At 38.9% G+C, this 20,755-nt stretch overlaps 1 protein-coding gene across 3 annotated transcripts in view; it reads right to left on the bottom strand.

Moving 5' to 3' along the window:
• The window catches only part of PMP22 (peripheral myelin protein 22), a 109,744-nt gene that overhangs the window by 49,665 nt on the left and 39,324 nt on the right, over window positions 1–20,755 (bottom strand). Inside the window, exon 5 of one of the 3 annotated variants that reach the window (XM_020966627.2) lies at window positions 6,200–7,453. The exons of the other annotated variants lie outside the window; for them this stretch is intronic. Coding sequence (XP_020822286.1) covers window positions 7,290–7,453 — 164 coding nt within the window. The 3' untranslated portion in view covers window positions 6,200–7,289. Of the gene's footprint in view, window positions 1–6,199; window positions 7,454–20,755 lie in introns of those variants that run through there. 3 annotated transcript variants of the gene reach the window in all.

The following is a 20,755-nucleotide window of genomic DNA, read 5'->3' as shown; positions in this document are numbered from 1 at the left end:
CTCCTTTCTCAGTACATTTTCTAAGATCAGACTAATCCACTTACTTGGATCCATTTAACCCACTTGATTAGATTTTTTTTTATCATTACATCAAAGTCAACTAATATCCACCCCTTTTATATCTTTAACATGGTGTAATAACAATACAGTTCTCAAGAGTTGCAAGTCATCTTCCCTTGTAGGGATGTAAACAGTCCCCTTATTAACAACATTTTGTATCTTTCTGTCCCATTTACCTTTTTTGTCTTTCTTGAATCTTGTACTTGAAGATCAAATTTTTTGTTGAGCTCTGGTCTTTTTATCGGTTTGGAAGTCCCTATTTTTGAATAGCCATCTCCTCCCTTGAAAAATCATGCTCATTTTTGCAGGGTAGTTGATCCTTGGCTACAATCCAAGCTCCTTTGCCTTATGGAATATCATGTTCCACCCTGTGGTCTTTTAATGTAGAAGCTGCAAGGTCCTGTGTAATCCTGATGTGGTTCCATGATATTTAAATTGTTTCTCTCTGGCTGCTTGCAGCACCTTCTCTTTCATCTGGTAATTTTGGAATTTTGCTATTATATTCCTTGACGTTGTCAATTTAGGATTTCTTTCAGGTAGTGAGTGGTGTATTCTTTCTATGATTATTTTACCTTCTGGTTCTAAGACTTCTGGGCAGTTTTCCTTTATAATTTCCTGAAAGATACTGTCCAGGCTCTTTTTTTCATCATGATTTTCAGGTAGTCCAATGATTTTTAAACTGTCTCTCCTGGATTGATTTTCCAGGTCAGTTGTTTTACTGATGAGGTATTTTACGTTTTCATCTATTTTTTCATTTTTTGTTTCTGTTTAACTGATTCTTGCTCTCTCATAGAGTCATTAGTTTCCATTTGTCCAATTCTAGTTTTTAACAGATTGTTTTCTTCTGTTAGTTTTTGTACTTCCTTCTCCAATTGGCCAACTGTATTTTTAAGGACTCTTCTACCTTTCTCATTAGACTTTTAAAATCCTTCTTGAGCTCTTCCAAGCAGGCTTTTTGGGCTTCAGACCAGTTCATATTCCCTTTTGATGTTGCAGATGTGGGTTTGTTGACAATGTTGTCCTCTTCAGAACTTCTGTCTTGATCTTCACTCTTCTCATAATATGAATCTATGGTACATTTCTTTTTACTCATGGTTTCTTTATTCCCTGGCCTTTAAAGAGATTGAGCTCTTCTGCTGGGGAACAGAGGGCACTGACCCAAGCTTCTTGTGTTGGGAGCTTAAGCCTTGGTCACTGGCTTTGTGTGCTGGGGCCTCTTATGTTGGCAATTGGAGGCTTCAGGGTTTTGGCAGCTTACCTCATGTTGGGTTGGAATCAGCAAGGCTGGAACTTTCAGGCAATTCTAGGTTGCCTGCTTTTCCATTCCTTTAGCTTTCTTCAGATTCTTTTAGATGGGTGCTGCAGGGTGTTTATCTGCCTGGGGCCCCTTGCAATGCTGCCTCCCTCATTTCTGCTAATGCACTGGGAGTTTCCTTTGCAGTAGAGTGCCGAGGCACCTGGTGGTTGTTTGAGCTGCTTTCCACCAGTTCCCCTGCCCTCACTGAGGCACTCGGAGGTCCAGGTGTTGGTGTTTGCCTGCTCTACCACCTGGGCTTCAGGATCTCTTCCTGGTTGACAGTTGGAGGCTGTAGGGTTTTGATAGCTTACCTGGTATTGGGTTGGAATCAGCAAGGCTGGGACTTTAGAAAGACTCTAGGTTGCTTTCTTCAGCTCCTTTCAGATGAATGCTGCAGAGTACTTAGCCACCTGGGGCCCTTTGTAGTGCAGCTTCCCTTATTTTTGCTGAGGCACTGGGAGACCCGTTTGCTGGGCTGCTGCACTGCTGTTCCCTGTCTTTCTTCTAGTTTAGCTGTGCCAGTGTTTTTTTTCCTGAGTTTTCAGAGGTTGATAGGGGAGGGTGAGAGTGACTACCTTTCTACTCCGCCATCTTGGTTCCTGGAAACGGAAACAATCTAAAAAACACCTTTTAATATATATTCATATTAACATATTAAATATTAAGTGGAACACCCCTTATGGTGGAGCATCTTATTAGGAATAAAAATGTCTAGGATAGAGCTCTAGATCTATCACTGATGATCTGTAGGAAGGAAAATGGGAGTTACTTCTCTATGGGTCTCAGTTTCCTCATATGTAAAATGAAATACTTGGACTAGATCTCTAAGGATCCTTCAACTCTGACATTCTCTGGTTTCAGGATTCTCCATTATGTACTCGATTTACCTGAAGAAGGTATTACTAAATAGTAGCTGACAGCCACAGGAGGTTAAAATCAGAGTAACAGGGAAGAATAAAAGCCTCTCCAGTATTAGTCCTAAAATCCTATTTAAAGTGACAGGTGTGTTAGCATTTAAGAGAGAAGGGCCAATTATAAGATTCATGTGTTGAGTTTTCCTGACCCTACTGTCTTCTGGTTAGATTTTTTTCTCCCAGTAAACGCCTGAGTCAATGCCTATCCAAAAGAGCAGACACAAGCTAGATACTGCAAAGCAATACCTTGGGGCATACTCAGTCAGCATTGTGAATGACTCACTCAGTCAAGTGAATAGAATATTAGGGTTGGCCTGCATTTTGGGGGCTAACATGATAGTGGGACTTTTCTCTTTCACCACCATTCAGAACATGCACCTGTATCATATATATTCTAGTCCCACTTTCTTAGGGTCAGGTCTGCCATATCTCCTCCCTCAGTGTTTTCAAGTACCTTGGTAGTGTCTCTCTTCTTTTCTGCCATTGGCTGAAGCCCTCATTGACTGTGCTGCCCTGTTGTTGGGGGTAGTGTGACTAGAACCCCAGCTCCATTTAACCACCAAACATCAAGTAACTTTTTTCTTAAAGTAACTTTTACAAAGGTATATTTACTTCAAAGTTACAGCAAAACCAACATACACTTCCCTTCAATACCCAGGATATACTCTCCTCCATAATGTTGGTCTCTGAGGGAGTTGGCTCAAAACTTAGTTCAGTCCCTATACTTACTAGCTGTATGACCATGGGCAAGTCATTCAACCTCTGTTTGCCTGTTTTCCCAACTATAAAATGGGGATAATAATAGCACCTAGCTCACAAAGTTGTTGTGAGGATCAAATGAGATAATATTTGTAAAAAAGTGCTTAGCAAAGTACCTGGCTACATAAATGTGTATTTCTCTCTCTCTCTTTTTTTTTTTTTAAGGCAATTGGGGTTAAGTGACTTGCCCAGGGTCACACAGCTAGTAAGTGTCAAGTGTTTGGTCTGAGGCCGGATTTGAACTCAGGTCCTCCTGACTTCAGGGCTGGTGCTCTATCCACTGCACCACCTAGCTGCCCCATAAATGTGTATTTCCTTCCCTTCCCCTACATAGCCCACCAAATCCATGTCCAGATGCAACATGATCACTGGATGAATCCTGTTGGGTTAAAGTCCTAAAGGTCATGCCTGAAGATTGCTCATTGGGCTATTAGCCCAGCTGGGCTTACTGCAACACCTAGAGTGGAGCCCAAGCTCTGTAAGACTGGGATGCTGGTGAATTCTCATAATGATCCTTTAGGTTGTGAAATTCCACTTCCTCTACCCAGAATGAAGAAAGAACAAACAAAAGGCCAAAGACCCAGGCATACCTTTCAAGGGGCCATATAGCCTCAGAGTAGAAAAGATCTCAATGACTCCCCCACCCCCTACCCCAGCCATAGGATACTATCTCATCAGACTCTGTGAGCAACAGAGTCACAGAATGAACTAAAAAGAGGCAAAAAGGAAGTAGCAGAAACTGAAAGTTCGTTCTGTATGTCTCTGAAACCAATCACAATTCTCCCCTTCATCATATTGTTAGCCAATCAGAACTAGTTATGGACCATTATATATGCTGTACAATCTCTCTAAGGCATTTACCATGATTCTCCCAGAAGCAAGTTTCCCATATTCTCTATGTGGAGATGGTGTATCAACTGAGCCAGTTGATTGGATCTGCATATATACCAGATAATCAATAATACTCATATGTCCTCTGACTGCTTCCTGTCAATCATGAAGACTCATGGGATTTTACTGTGTGAAGTCTGTTATTTGGAAGGGGCCTTAGAGGTCATCTAGTCCAACCTCCAAATACAAGACTAATATGCCACCATGTGAGTGAAATTCTCACCTACTAGAGAACTCTATTGATGAGCTATAATGTCCTCAGTATCATGTCAAGTGTAGAGTAGGAAATATGAAATATAAGATCTAGTACCTTTCCTTGAGAAATTTGCCATTTAGTTGGGGAAAAGAGAAATCTATTAATGATTTAAATAAAATGCTTAAATGTTAATATAATTGATTAACTAGAAGTAGAAAAAGGGAGAAAATTAGTGTTGAAGTGCTCAGATCTTCCCGGAAGACATACAATTTGAGGTGAGCCCTGGACTGGAGAAGAGGAAGGTGAAAGGACATTTCAGGTAGAAGGAGAAAAGCAAGAAAAGACACAGCAACAAGAAAAAGGTGTGTGTTTAGGCCAATCTGTTTTATGGAAGAGTAAAACCTGAATGAAGTAAAAAGTTCTTATGGGGCATAATAGGAGTACTAGTTGGTCAAGAATTGTATTCTACTTGCTTCTTATAATGTATGTTATATACATACATACATATATATATATATGTGTGTGTGTGTAAGTAAATATATATTATATTATATAAAATAAATAATAAAAATAATAAAGATCCAATTACTTAGATATGGCAATTGAATGGGTCAGATGATGAGTGAGAGAAAAGAATCATGTTGAAAAATTCATGTTGTATTTTAACATTTTGTATTTTAGGTTGGCTGCTTTCTGCTAACAACTAAACTAATGCCTTAATTTTAACATGCCTACAAATTACATTGTGGGATGTTTGATTCTGAGAAAGGTTATTATAATAAATAGGATTGCCATTGGAAAGGGAAAGGATGGAACCAGCAAACCTAGAAAGGGACTGCTTTGAAACCCTCCCTTTGATATGTATTTTGTGAATCGGTTTTAGCTCTATACAAAAAATATCTTTGAATTCTCCTTCCTTACAGTTAGTGAGTCACCAAGTCATCCTCTGAAGTCTCTTGCATGAATCCTTTTCCAGTTTCCTAACATCACTCTATTTTTAAGGTGTGTGTGGGATCCAGGAACAGATAGGAGAATAGGAGGGACAAGGATAATGATGATTCAATCAGAAGATATACTCTTATCACTGAACTTGCTGGAGGTACTCCTAACACACCTTTGGACACATAGTCTAAAGTCTCCACAGAAGACTATGGACAAAAGTGGAAAACGAGTTAAGTGAAGGGTAGAGAGGGGATTGCTTATCAAAAAGTAGAACTTGTAACTAAATATGGAAGACTCAAAGCACCCTTTCATTACTTTGGCTGCAGGTAAATGTCTTGTTTTGTCTTCAATGATAAATCAGTTGTTTGCTCATTCAACTCTTCCTGGATTGTTTTTGTAAGATCTTTAAAGTTGTGTTATTTATAATCCCTCCTAGGAATAGAGACTGTAGCAGAAGTAGTATAGACCATATGCAGTAGGACTTCTGCATGAAGATTTGGCATAAACAAAAGGAATGAAAAAGTCTGGCCTGGGAAGGAGTTTCTTCTCATTTTTCCTGATCCCTGGGTCAAAAGAGCCCAAGAAGAACCAAAGCTAGAAAGGGATGGTAACTCCTTTCTTTTGTCCCTGGAAGCTTCTTGGAATTAAATCTGGGTCACCCCAATTAATGTGTTGCAACTGACAGAAATTTGGTCTCAGAGGCTTAAAATTTATATTTTTATGAAATCTTACAATCCCTTCTAAATAATAGTGAAATCTGCATATTAAAATTACTATAGATGAACTAATTGTTGACATAATTTAGGACACAGGTCTTCTAATTTGTGAGAATAAATTATCCTCATTTACCTTTGCATAATGAATTTTTAGCTCTAGATCTCAGCCCTTTCCAAAGATAGGTGAATTCCAAATTCACTTCAATTTCCAAACACACGATGTCTTCAGTGGTTTCCCTGAGGAGCAGAAAGGTATAGAACCATAGTTTGACTTTGGCCCTCTGCAACATGCTCTAACCAAGCAATGGAAACAGACCTACCTTTCAGAACACTCTTAACACCCCATTCCTGCCCACCTCCCCTACTCAAAATGTGTTGTTATCTATTATCTTTGCTAACCCCACCAAAAAAAAAGAAGTGTCAATGAGTTATTCTGATGTTTATTTCAATGCATTTTAGTCAACAAAGTTGTATAAAATCAGAAAGGCAAAAAAAGTTTGGAGTCTGAGCATCAGAAGGCACTGCATACACATCTACAGTTGTTTGCCAATACAAGTCATTGCCAGACATTCCTTTGAAGCAGAGAAAAGAGGCTGCACTCAAATGAGCCCTGAGTGTTCATGGCCCCGGAGAGTCTAGAGGCTTGTCATAAGAAAAAGAAGGAGGGAGTATTATGAAGGTTTTATTAAAAAAAGAAGAAAGAAATAATAGCAGCCTGAGTACAAAAGCAGTTGTAGGCTATATTACACAGAATTATTCAATTCTCCATTTTACCTTATCTTGTAAAATTGTTAACTGAGTTTTCCAGTGAGTAGGTTAAATGACTAGCAATATAAGGAATAGTAAATACATAGCACCATTTTATAGATATGGCTTAGCTGATCACTGTGTCACTTTTTTACCTACATGAAAGGGAGAAATACTTCAAAGTTGCTAGCTGTCTTTCTTCATGGGTTCTAGTTTTCAAGGAGGGAACATGTCCCTGAAAATGCACACATTGGAGATTTAAGCAGTTTATGTTTAATTCATACAGCATAAAGGGGCTTGTAGTTTATGCCCATTTGGGATTAGAGGGGCATATACTGTTTTCTAAATGAGGGAAAGTGGTATAGATGTGTGGGATGTATTCAGTTTCAGGTAAGGGCAGTAAGTGATGGAGTGGAAGGTGGAAGGAAAAATATCAGGTGATCATTTAATTTCAAGGAAAAACTAAAACAAAACATTGAACTTTGATTACATTGTTAGTATTTGAACTTTCTTAGGCACTTCTTTAGGGTTTAACTCAAGGCATATTGTCAAGACAAAAGCAAACAATGCTATGTACATACATGTAGAAAGTGTTATAAATAGGTTTTAAAAAAAACCATAGATATTATATACATATCAACACAGAACCTCCCTCCATTTTCGTGGTTTGGTTTGGATTTTATGGTTATTTCTTTTTGTGTTTCATTGTTTTCCTTTTCCCCTCCACAGGGATATCCAGAGCTTCCTACAAGCAGCTTGGGGGAGTTTCATTCGCGTTTTCGCAAGATGACGTAGATCACTCCACTGGTGAGAGCCAAGGGAAGAGCTACCCAGGCCAGGATGTAAGCAAAGCCAAAGGAGTAATCCACGTTGTGCTGCCACTCCGTGTGCCTCACTGTGTAGATTGATGCTGCACTCATCACACACAGGGCTGCGAAAGAAGAGTCACAGGCTATGAGAAAAGAATCAACTTAGAGTACTCAGTAACCTTAGGGAAAGGTGGACTGAGTTAAGTCATTAAATACTTGTTAAGCATCTATCGAATATCATGGAATATATTAAGTAAAATAAGAAATGTAAGTTCAAGTGCTATCTCTGATATCCATTGGCCATGCAATTCTGCATAAGTTACTTAATCTCTCAGTGTTCCAGGCAACTCTTTAAGACATAAGTTTCAGAATAGATGCTGATTGGTAGTTCCCTCATTGAAAGTTCCCAATACCAGTGAAATTTGCAGGCCCAGTCCACAAAATAAACACGAAAACCACAAAAATTCAAGAAAACATAGCTCCTACAGTCTAAGTGCTTTCAATATATTTCCCATAATTATTCTCTCTCTTCTTGTTGCACATTCAGTTTTTAGATTTCTCTGATTTTAGGGAAAGCCAGTGACAAAAATAATATAAAGAGTGCCTTCCACACTAAATTCTTAAAAAGATGATATTATGACCAGGAGGAATATCTTCATTATCCACTATCTTTGCTAACTTCACCAAAAAAATAAAATGTCAATGAGTTATTCTGACATTTATTTCAATGCATTTTGGTCAACAAAGTTGTATAAAATCAGAAAGGCAAAAAAGGTTTGGAGTCTAAGCATCAGAAGGCACTACATACATATTTACAGTTATTTGCCAATATAAGTCACTGCCACGCATTTCTTTGAAGCAGAGAAAAGAGGCTGCAACTAAATGAGTTTATGGCCCCAGACAGTCTAGAAGAAATGAAACTCAGAACCCCCCCCCCAAACTCTCTTTTATCCATACCAAATCCACCCCAGATAAAGAAAATGTCCTAACATGAATAAAATATCCTTCATCCTTATCAAAGCTCCTTGTCATATTTTCAATGTTACATTGATAAAATCATAGGTCCTGACCCCAGGAAAAGTGACCAGAAAGTGAAATGTGGTAACCTCACTGTAATATCCTGATCAATTCACATTTGAAGTACTGTGTTTAGTTTCAGGGATCACACTTTGGGAAGGACAGTGACAAAATTTTCCCCAAGAAGACTAACCAATGAAAGAGACACCATGGCATATGAGGATAATTTGAAGAAACTAGGGATAGTTATGCTGGAAAAAGAAAGAGTAGGGGGGCAGATGACAGCTATCTCAAGTATTTGAAGTGCTGTCATGTGGAAGAAGATTGAATTTGTCTATCTTGGCTTTGAAGGAGTGAACTTTGCTCCTTTGAAGGAGCAAAGGTTGGAAGTTGCAATATAAGCTCATTATTTTGCTCAACATAAGCAATATCTTCCCAATGATCACAGTTGAGATGTTGTAGAGGGAATTACAGCACAGCCAAGTTGGACCAGATGACCTTTGAGATACCTTCCAATTCTGAGACTCAAAGATTCCAATATTTATGGTAATACTTAAGGAAAAGGAAGGGAATAAGAAAGAAAATAAATGAGTGAGTTAGAGGACAAAGGAAGGAGAAAGAACGCAGAGAAAGAAAAACAGAACTGAATATTTGAAGGAAATGAGAGTCTGGAATGGCTATGCAATGAATGTACTAGTAAATTTTCTCATCAGTAGCAGCTTTGTCTACTTGTCTTCCACTAATGTCTAAAGGACTAAGGTAATTCTTTGAACCTTAGATAAGGATGAATGGACACATGACAAACTAGAAGATAAAGGATCCTCTTCTCTCTCAGCATAAGCATTCTCCAGTGAAATGGAGAGAAGACTCCACTTTGAGCCCCAATATAGCAGCCTCTCCAGACCAGCAACCCAATCATGTCAGTCACATCTCTGCTGAAGTAGAGGGTGAAAAATCCACTGATGTCAACACTCCCCCCTTATGCCTGTACAAAGTCTACTCTGTTCACGGCTAAAAATAAGGTCTTTGAGATTCTACCAGAGATCCCATTATAAATTCAACATGCAACTGAGATTACTTTCATTCTAAATTTCCCAGATGGCCCCTAGGACCACCTACATTTAACCTCAATACTATTTGAGCTATTTGTACACTGCCACTTTGTTTAAGCAAAGTGCAGAAGTTGGAATATGCTGAATTAATGAGGTCCAGATAGTTTTCTTTTTCTAGTTAGGGAAGAAAACTCCTACTCCATTGGCCCCCTTTGAGATAGTTAGGCAATTGTCTTAGAACAACTCTAGAAGGATTAGAATCACAAACTGCTACTGTATTTCTTACCTACAGAAAGCTGACTAAGGCCTTGATAACTGTTTGAGAAAGGAAACAACATAGTTCTAATCTGCTGGGACCACACTGACTATTGTTAAGACCACTGGTCCTCAAGTATTTTTATCCTGTTAGCCTCCTTACTCTCAAGTTACCACTCCCAGAAAAAAAGAATTTCCTTTCTATTGAGAAGGGATCTTCTCTTTAAGAGAATGTGAAGTTGTCACCTGAACAATGGTTTACCTACATACAGAAAGGAGTAGGGGAAGTGACCCTAGTGAAGAGTGGTTAGACAATAAGGTGCTAATAGTGTGCTGCCCAGAAAGGATGTGATAATAAGGGATAAAACTAGGCAATAATAATGATAATAAGCTAATGATAATGATAATAAGCTAAAGCTAGATCAAAAGCTGATAATACAGACAGGATTTCAATTAGGAGGAAATGCATCAATCAGTTCCTTTTGAGAAATATGATGGCATCTATGTATCCCCGCTGTATTAGTCTATAAGAAACTCCAGGTTGAATTCCCAGCCCACAGATATAGAGACGGAAATTTTTGGTGAATATGCATGGGTTTAGAAAAGTCACCTTCTATTTGTGTCTAGTTTTTGGAGCTGGCAGAACTTCAGAAATGAAGAAAACTCAATTACAATAGGCAGCATGGGTAGTTTTAAGACCAGAAAAAGGAGGTGAGTGAATTTCACAAGTGTGCACATATTTAGAAAGATCTGTGATGTCATCACTGATGTTTTCTCCAATAATGCAGATCATGACCCATCCATGCCTGACAATGTCCTGGGAGCCTTTCTCACTTTCTCCTAACATTTCAAGGATGCCAGTGGAAAACATTTGATTATCCCTTGCTCTCATCACATGACTAACCCATCTTTTTTGATAACATATTTCTTTGGAAAAAACCCTTTATTTTATTTCTTCATATTTTCATGTTATATTTTAAAGTCAGCTTATACCCAGTAACAGCTTTATTTGAAATAATTATTTGCAAGCTGTGTTGTTCCACAACTCACAGGCAAATAGCAATACTAGTGTAATACTGGAATTAAAAAGATGGGCCTTTGCTTCGAGGAGAAGTTTGGGGTCATTAATGGAGCTTTGCAACTTCCCAAAGGCAATCCAGGCTGCTCTCCTTATGTTTAATTCCAGTCCCAACTTATTGTCTATTTACATTGTCCAAGATATAATAGGTAGGTAGGTAATAGACGATAGATTCATAGATATACCAAAATTTGTTTAACTATTGCCCAACTGATGGGCACCCCTTTAGATTCTAGTTTTTTTTTTCTTTTTTTAATCCTCCCTTCAAGATCAGGAAGTTTGTTTTGCTTGTGACTATTTCCTCTCCAGTACTATTCTTCCTCTTAACCTTTATCTCTCATCCTCACTTATTTCCCCATGAAGTTTCATGTATTTCTACAGGAAACTTTTTATGTGTATATGTGTGTGTTCAACCCTCCTTTCCATTTCACTTAAGAGTGAGGTTCATCTGGTACCCACTGCCACCCTCCTCAGTATTTTTATCCTCTTTTTACACACCCCAATTATAAGAAATAGCAACTTCTACACCTTTCTCCCTCCTTTCTACACCAATGTGTCGCTTTTACATTTCCTTTTCTGTTCCCTATTGAAACCTTCAGAACAAACCATTTCATACCCTGATCCTCTGTTTTGTTTTATAATTTAGCTCCCTCAGTATCCCTTTGGGATACTAAGGTTTCAAGGGACACTTGTTTCTTTTTTCCTAGTACAGTGAATAAATTTTCTCTGGAGTCCTATTTGCATTTCAAACATTTCAAATTCAGTTCTGGTCTTTTCTTAAGAAATGCTTGAAAGCCCTCTATTCCATTAAAGCTCTATACTTCCCTCAGGTCCACCAGGATTATATTGGTCTCTGCAGGCAATTTATTTTTGGTTGTAAACCGATATCTTTTACCTTTTGGGATACTGTATTCCAAGATCTCCTCATATTAATAGTAGAATCTATGAGGTCTTGTACGATCCTGCGTGCGAATGCTTGGTATTTTAATTCCATTTTGGATGCTTGCAGGTTTTTTTTTCTTTGACATTAGGGCTGTGGGTTTTCTCTCTGACAATCCTGAGGCTTTTCCTTTTAGGGTTTGTTGCAGGAGGTGATTGATGGATTCTTTTTTATCTTTATTTTGCCTTCTGTTAGGAAAGAAGCAACCTTGAGTCTGGCGCCTTAAACCACTTGGCCATCCTGATACCCATTTGAATTGTCTTAAGAAGATTCTGAAGATAACCTGGCAGGATAAGATACCAGGTCCTTTCTTGAACTAAACTGCCAAGCATTCAAACTCTACTGCAGAGAGTGCAACTCTGATGGGCTGACCATTGTTGTTCCAATGTCAAATGTATGTTGGCCAAAAAGACTATTTAATGGAGAACTCACACAAGGCAATCACTTACATGGTGGTCAGAAAAAGTGATATGAAGTCACTCTTACGGTCTCTCTTAAGAACTTGGGAATTGTGTGACCTGGGAGACACTGGCACAAGACTGCTCAGCACAGCGTGCCCACATCAGAGAAGGTGCTGCGCTCTAAGAGCAAAGCAGAATTGAAGTAACTCAAGAGAGCTGTGCAAATTTAGAGAATCCACCCCAGATGTTCACATGGACTATTTGTGCCTGATCTGTGATACAGCATGCTCAGCTCATATTGGTCTGATCAGCCACAGTCAGACTTGACTCTAACACAGTGATCTCACTTTGGTCCTCTTCTAGAACGAAAGACAACAACCAACTAATTCTGCCTTCTATTTTGAATAGACCTGGGCAGTTTTTATTTGTATTATCTTGAAATACAATGTCTAGGCTTTCTTGTTTTCAGGGAGTTCAAATTATCCCTCAAACTGTTTCCTAGGTCAGCTGTTTTTTTTTTTATATCAGATGTCTCACATTTTCTTCTATCTTTTCAATCCTTTGATTTTGTTTGAATATTTCTTGATGTGTCATAGTCACTGATTTTTATTTGGTATATTCTAGTTTTCAGAGAGTTTGTTACTTGGATAAATTTTGCTACTTTCTCTTCTAAGTTATTCTCTTTTCAATTTGCTTCTCCAGATATTTTATTTCATTAAAAAAAATTCTCTTTCAAAAAAAAAACCCAAAAATTCTCTTTCATTTCTTCTAGGTAATCAGGTAGTACTTGTGGAAAATCCACTCTTTCCTTTGAGTCTCTCCTTGCAGTTTTTCCAGTGTTAATTTTTTTTCTTCTTCTGGGTGATTTCCAGATTTGCTATATTTTTAAATATTGATTTTTAACATTTTTCTAATTTCTTCAGCTTTAGTTCTTGGATTTAGAGCTTTGTGCCATAGCCACCTGCTGTGATTTTGGGTGGCATGGTCCATCCTGTTTGGTTTTACCCTACCACTTTACTGATAACCACCACTCACTGTTAGGTACCCCTTCTCAGTTAAGAGCACTGGATCTTCAGGGCCCTTTATGGTATCACAGGACAGTATTAGGAACTCTGGAGACCAGGTCACCTGGGCTATCCTTATCTGAGAGCTGCCACTTACTGGAGCTACTCTCAAACCCCACTTTTCTCAATTACTCTGTCCTTGGTGGGGAGGGAAGGAGGACTTTCTCAAAGTTGAGAGACCACGGACTTGCCTGCTTTGGAGATGACTTTCCTGGCAGATCCCTTTCCTATTGTCCATGGGTTGCTGGCTAACTTTTTGTGTAATTCTGGTTTGGAAGAAGTCACTGTAGTTAACCATTGGATTTCTTTCTTTTTAAAAAAAAATTTTTTAATTTAATTTTTTTAATTACAAAGTTAGAGAACAAAAAAAAAGCACATCATGTGCAGAGTGGAACATAGGAGAGGATTCAAAATATGTAATGATAAATTTTCATTTCAAGAAATCCTGTATGATAAATAGTACACATTATGTAGACAGCTGTGCATCTTTTCTTTGCTTCCTTGTAAGTTTTCTTTTGTTCTCAGCTGTGCAATTTGTTTTACTTTGTTCTCCCCACCCCGAATGCTACAACTGAGTACAGATATATTTGTCTATAGCTATAGATATATACATATACATATATACACATGTATTTAGATATAGTATATGTACACATATACTTTCCCAAACAATTTCTACTCCTGATCTTTGTTTTTATGTTTGTGCATATCTCTTGTTTCCTATCCCTCCTGACTCCTCTACTTTACTTCTAGCCACTACCTTGCCATCCTATAACTTAGCCTCTCCTCCCCGAAAAGGATCTCTCCCCTGTCATCCCATTCTCCAAAATCTAAACACCCTTTTATAGTCCCCTATAACCTATTCCCTCACCCTTCCCTTTAGAGATCCCTCCCTTATCCTTTCCAATTTCTTCTAAATTTAGAAGACTTTTATACTCTTCTAAATGCATATGTATTGGTCCCTCTTAAACCCATTCCCGTTGAAAGCAGGTTACCAGAACTACCAGCCCTCCTCCCCCATCTAATTCCCCTGCACCAGTTCTTCCTCTTGCAACTCATTTGTATAAAATAATTACTCTTCCTAAATGGTTTTACTTTTAAAAGTCATATCATACTCAGGTCTACCTCAATCTTTCTTATGAGCTACCCAATTATTAATAAGAATCTTAGACATATATTTTACATATATAAAAGGTAAACAGTCTGTCCTTATTAAATCCCTTGTAATCAGTCTTTGGTACATACCTTATGTTTCTCTTGGCTCTTACATGTCAAATCTTCTATTAAGTTCAGGTTTTTTTAAAAAACAAAATCTTGAAAGTCTGACAGTTGATCAAATGTCCATTTTTTTTTCCATTCAGGATTATGCTTAACTTTGCTGGGTGTGATATTTTCGGCTTGAGCCCCAGTTCCTTTGCTCTTCAATATATAGTGTTCCAAGACCTGCAGTCCTTTTAATGTCTCTGCTGCTAGGTCTTGTGTGATTCTGACTGTGGGACCATCATATTTAAATTGCTTTTTTCTTGTTGCTTTTGATATTTTATCCTTGAGCTGGGTGTTTTGGAATGTTCCTATGAGTTTTCCTCGTGGGATCTCTTTTAAGTGATGATTGATGGATTTTTTCTATTTCTACTTTCTCCCTTGATCTAATGCTTCAGGACAATTTAATTATTTCCTGTATTTTTGTATCAAGACTCTTTTTTTGATCATAGCTTTCCAATTATTTTTATGTTTTCTCTTCCTAATCTATTCTCTAGATCTGTTGTTTTTCTTATAAGATGTTTAACTTTCTATTTTTTCATTATTCATATTTTGTTTAATTATTTCTTGATCTCTTACAATTTCACTGGCTTTGCCTTGCCCAATTCTAATTTTCAAGGTGTTATTTTCTTTCTTAAGATTCTAGATCTCCTTTTCTAATTGGTTGACTTTCCTTTCACAGTCTTCTTGTTTTTCTTGGATTATTCTTACTCTTTTTTTTTTTAAAGTTTTTCCTCCATCTCTCTCATTTGATTTTTAAAGTTCTATAAATTCTTTTTGAGCAGGTGACCATTTGATGTTACTCTTTGGAGTAGAAGGGGGTTTCCTTACTTCAACATCCTCCTCTGGGGGGCAGCTAGGTGGCGCTAGTGGATAGAGCTCCAGCCTCAGAGTCAGGAGGACTTGAGTTCAAATTTGACCTCAGACCCTTGCCACTTAGCTCTGTGACCCTGGGCAAGTCACTTAATCTCCAACTTTCTCACCAAAAAGCAAAAACAAACAAACAAATATTCTCCTCTGAAGATGAACCCCAGTCTTCTCTATTCCCATAGTAGCTTTCTATGCTTGGAGTCTTTCTCCTTTGCCTTTGCATTTTTTGTAGTAACTGCATAATTTTTGTAATCACCTCTAGCCCTGGGGGTATGGGGGATGGTGCCTCTTACTCCAGATCCTTGGTTCTCCCCTCTAGCCTGGAACCAAAGCCAAACCTCCAGTCTCCTGTTAGTGCCCACAGCCAGGGGCCTTCTGTCCCATTGCATGCTGGTTCCTTCTCACCCCTGCTGCTCTCCCAGGCACAGCTGCGTCTGGAGTTCCTTGTCAGCAGAGATTCCTTCAATCTTCCTCGGGCTAAGACACCCAACTCCCCTCACTATCCCGGGGGTAAAAGTTCCCATAGCTGGGGCATTGGGGCTGAGGCAGCCTCCCAAGCCAGCTCACCCCACTGCTTGATGCTTGTTGTTAACTCTAGCCTGGAGGTGTTTACTCTTCACAGGGACCAAACCTCGTCCTGGGATTTTTCTTCTAATCTTCTTGAGTTGTCCCAGGAAAACCCCTGTTGTGCCCCTATTCTTATTTATTTATACCCTCACTTTGTTCGCCCTAAGGTGTTATTTTATCTCTTTTGTGCGGGAAAATCTCGAGAGCTTGGAATTTGCTGACCTACTCTGCCATCTTCCCAGAATCCTCTCAACCAATGGATTTCTTGATCGTTATTTCTGTCTGGTACAAATTTCAGGTGTCTTCTATTTTAAGTTGATTAGGTTGCTTATATTTAGGCAGCTCTCTTGACATATTGGTCTCTTAAAGCAAGCCTGAGAACCACAGGCATTTACTCTCTGGGGCTTGAAATATCAATCCCTTTGGAATTAACACATCTCTTGAATCTATAACAAAGTCATAAAGAGCATAAATCCTTAGTCAACACACTATTGTCTAGGAATGTGACAAGGTCCAATTCCCAATAATCTACTACCTTAATAGCTTCTCTGCTGCCAAATAAAGCTTTTCCTCTATCAGGTTCTGTATGACTGCAGTTGGTATAAATGCCTGATGCTGGGCCAGAACAAATAAAGTCACTACGGTTCAGACTGTGTAAGCAAGATTTGTAATCTCTGTACTATTTGTTAAATAGTGTTGGGACCCTATTGGCCAAATACAAGAATAATGACCTGGATAGACTATTTGATCACTCAATATAGCTAGGCAGTGGGGATAGAAAGTTAAAAACAAAATAATCTCTTCTGTTAAGGAGCTTACATTCTATTGGGAAATACACAAACATGGTTATTGCAGAGTGAGAGTGGGATCAGATCCACTACTCCAGCCTTTGTCTTACTCTTTTTTTTTTTTCTTGAGGGCAGAAAATTTAAGAGTACTGCCTGTTACTACTAAGGACTCATATCTTTTGTTGTGGAACCTAGGCCTTAAAACCAGGTATCTTCTATTCAGTGTACATTCTCAGGGAGAGGCTAAGAATTACTAAGAAGTAAGGAAACAAAACCCCTAACTTAAGTGCTTACTATGTGCCATGTACTGTGCTAAGTGCTTAAAAATATTATTTTATTTGATTCGACAACCCTGGGAGGTAGGTGCTATTATCCCCATATTGCAATTGAAGAAACTGAGGCAGACAGAAGTTAAGTAACTTGCACAGGGTCACACAGTGAATAAATGTCTGAGGCCAGGTTTTCCTGTCTCCAGACTCAGCACTCTATCTCTTGTGCTACGTAGTTGTCTAGAGGAAACATTCTATTACTACCATCCTTCATCACATGCTCCAAGGAAAGGACTCCAGATGCTCACCTCCTTACAGCATAGAGTGAAGACAGAATGGAACAGAGGACTCATCTAGTTCAGACTACTCATTTTACAGATTAGAAACCTGAGGTTCAAAGAGGAAGAGCAGCTTAATTAACAAGAATTATTTGACAAGCACTTTCCTTAAATCATCAGAAAGGCCCCAGCATGAAGATGTAGGAACTCTTAACACTGCTAACTTCCTCAAGTTCTGTCTCACAATATTTTTATGACATTTGATTCATTTTTGTTTTCAGTATTTCAAACTTGGTAGCAGTTTTACGTAGCTGACAGATTTCTGGACTTGGAAATGTGAAGACTTGAGTTCATCTCTTGCCTCTGACATTTAATAGCTGTGTGATCATGGAAAAGTCATTGAACCTGTTTGCCTCTATAAAATGAGAATGACAATAACATCCCAGAATGACATGCTGCTTAAGAAGCTTCTTAAAATGGTTTCCAACTCCAGCTTTAGTAGAATCAGATGCAGTGAGAGACCAGTGAAGAAATTACGCTCTTTCTATTCATCCCCCCCAATTTCTTAATTTACATCTAAAAGTTATTTATGGTGGCACTGCAAAAAGAAATAATAAAAATGAATAGGAAAAGTTGAAGTACATAATAGTGTCCTCACACTGATCATGTTTTGATTTTAGTCAGAATTAAAAGGTAAAGACAATAATGACTTATGCTGGATAAGGGCACTAGTTTCTATGGTACAACCTTTTAGATTCTCTTGAACATGGATAACTTGAGGTTTGCATACTTAATTCCAGCCAACCTCTAGAGACTAGCACATCTAACAACTAAATGGATAGAGAGCTATAGAGCGATACCTGTAAATACAGTTCTCAAAATCTAGTGACATAAGGAGTGTAACATGATATCGAAATTCATAAAAACCTATACACTATGACTGGGATTAATCGTCAACAGGAAACTTTTCCCTACATGTATAATTTGGGGGTAATTCACTGAGGAGGTTCAGGTGATGCTGACAGGTCACTGGAGACCACAAATGTAATAAATAATTTTCAAAAATACCATAAACATGGGAATATGGGTATATAAGATTATGTTTCAGAAAAGAAAGGTGGTGAAGGAATAGTACAGGCAAATAAGACAGTGGTCCTCACGGAGTCTGGAGTAGTTAAGTGGTACAGTGGATAGAGCACTGGGCCACTCAGGGAGATCTGAGTTCAAATGTGGCCTCCGACACTCGCTAGCTGTGTGACCCTGGGCAAATCACTTAACTAACCCCTATTTGCCTCAGTTCCTCATCTGTAAAATGGGGACACAGCAGAGAAGGAAATGGCAGACCCATCTAGTGTCTTTGCCAAGAATACCCCATAGACAAAAGTTCATGGGGCCATGCAGAGTCAGACACAACTGAACAACTGAATTTGTGGAGGCCATTAAAGAGAGACTGTCAGTACGTCTCTAATGCTTGTACAAGAAAGAGACTGTCTGTACTTAGCGGGCTCAAGTTCTGCGGTTACGGAGTTCATTATACTTTACTACAACCTGCACGGACTATGTTTCAAGCAAATCATCAAGCCATGATGATTGGGTGCACTAGACATTTATATTGCATAACCTCCACCATGTTCTCCCTGATGTAAGGCAATTTTTACACCCACCCCCTTTAATTAACTCATTATACCACTTACTATAGCAGCATTTCCAAATCTTTGCATCTTTCCTCAAAACTCCTATGGCTCTCCCCTCCCCTCCTATTCATCCTCTCAGTTAAGAACCTTTTCTCATATTTTATTGAAAAAATTGAGGTCATTGGCCAAGGGCTCCCTTCTTTTCTCCTCCCTCTCATCTAATACCACCCAGATGCCTCTGCCACGATCCACTACTTTATTCCTATCTCGTCTGAAGAGGCGGCTCTTCTCCTTACCAAGGCTAACCCTTCCGCATTAACAAGTGGTCCCTACTTTCTCACTTATCATCAGTCTCTTCCTGTCTATTTCTATTTTCCTACTGTCCACAAACATGCCCATTTCTGGCCCCTCCTCAAAAAACCTCCATCCATCCCCACTATTATCATACATACCTTTCCTGCTTTTTGTGGCTAAACTCTTTGAGGAGGCTATCTATAATAGGAACCTCCACTTCCTTTCCTCTCACTCTCTTCTTAAGTCACTACAGTCTAGCTTCTGACCTCATCTTTAAATTGAAAATGCTCTCTCCAAAATCACTAAAGACCTCCTAATTACTAAATGTAAGTAAGGGCCTTTTCTCAATTCTTATCCTTCTTGGCCTCTCTTCAGCCTTTAACACTGCTGATCACCCACTTTTCCTTGATATTCTCTTCTCTCGAGGTTTTCTTGACACTACTCTCTCCTGATTGCTCTTTTTCAGTTTCCCTTTGTTGTCATAGAGGTTCCACAGTCCTGCTGTTCCCTCTTCTCTTCTCCCTCTCTACTATTTCCCTTGATGGTCTCATCAGCTCCCATGGATTCAGTTATCATCACTATGCTAATAATTCTTACCTCTACTTATCCTACCTTAACCTCTCTGCTAACTTTAAGTCTCACATCTCTAACTTCATGTTGGACATCTTGAACTGGATGCTCTGTACACAATTATTCTCTTTCTCTCCAAGCCTTCTGCTCTTCCTAATTTCCCACCATCTCAGTCACCCAGGCTTGCAACTTAAGTGTCATTCTTAAATCTTCATTCTCTCTCTCACTTCCCATATACAATCTATTGATCTACTTCTAAGGCCTGTTGGTTTTATCTTCCTAACACTTATCTTACGTGCCCCCTTTCTCTTCTCTGCTTTTGTCAACATCCTTGTGCAGGCTCTCATCACTATATGCCTGTACTACTGCAACAGCTTTGGTTTGTACACCACAACTTTCTTCCTACTCCAGCTCGTCATTTCTTCAGTTACCAAAGTGATTTTCCTAAAGCACAGGTCTGACCACATCATTCCCCATTCAGTAAACTCCGGTGATAACCTCCAGAATTAAAATACTACCTCCTCTGTTTGGCACTCAAAGCCCTCCATGACCTGGCCCCTTTCTACCTTTCTAGTCTTCTTACACCTTACACCTCCCCCATCTATCCTCACCTCCCTGACCCTGTATGCTAGTTATCTAATGACACTGTCCTCCCTGACACTCCTCAAACAAGACACTTCATCTCTTGACTGAGTATTTTCACTGGTTGTCCCCCATGCATGGAACACTCCCCCTCCTCATCTCTGCCTCCTGGCTTCCTTCAAGTCCCAGCTAAAATATCATTTACACAAAGCTTTTCCCAATCCCTCTTAATTCTAATGCCTTCCCTCAGTTGATAATTTCCCATTTATCTTGTATATAGCATGGTCGTACATAGTTATTTGCATGTATGTTGCCTCCCTCATTAGATTGTGAGCTCCTCATGAACAGGGGCTGTTTCTATCTTTCTTTATGTCTGCAGTGATCAGCACAGTGCCAAGTATATAATAGATGTTTAATAAATATTTATTGACTGACTTGACTGTTCTGATCCCAAGCTTGTCAAATAACCTTTTGAATATGAATTTCCATGTACCTTGATAAAAGG

Source organism: Phascolarctos cinereus, unplaced genomic scaffold, assembly GCF_003287225.1.
Source record: "Phascolarctos cinereus isolate Bilbo 61053 unplaced genomic scaffold, phaCin_HiC Scaffold_5;HRSCAF=322, whole genome shotgun sequence".
Classification (NCBI taxonomy): domain Eukaryota; kingdom Metazoa; phylum Chordata; class Mammalia; order Diprotodontia; family Phascolarctidae; genus Phascolarctos; species Phascolarctos cinereus.
This window is presented reverse-complemented; position numbering and strand designations above follow the sequence as displayed.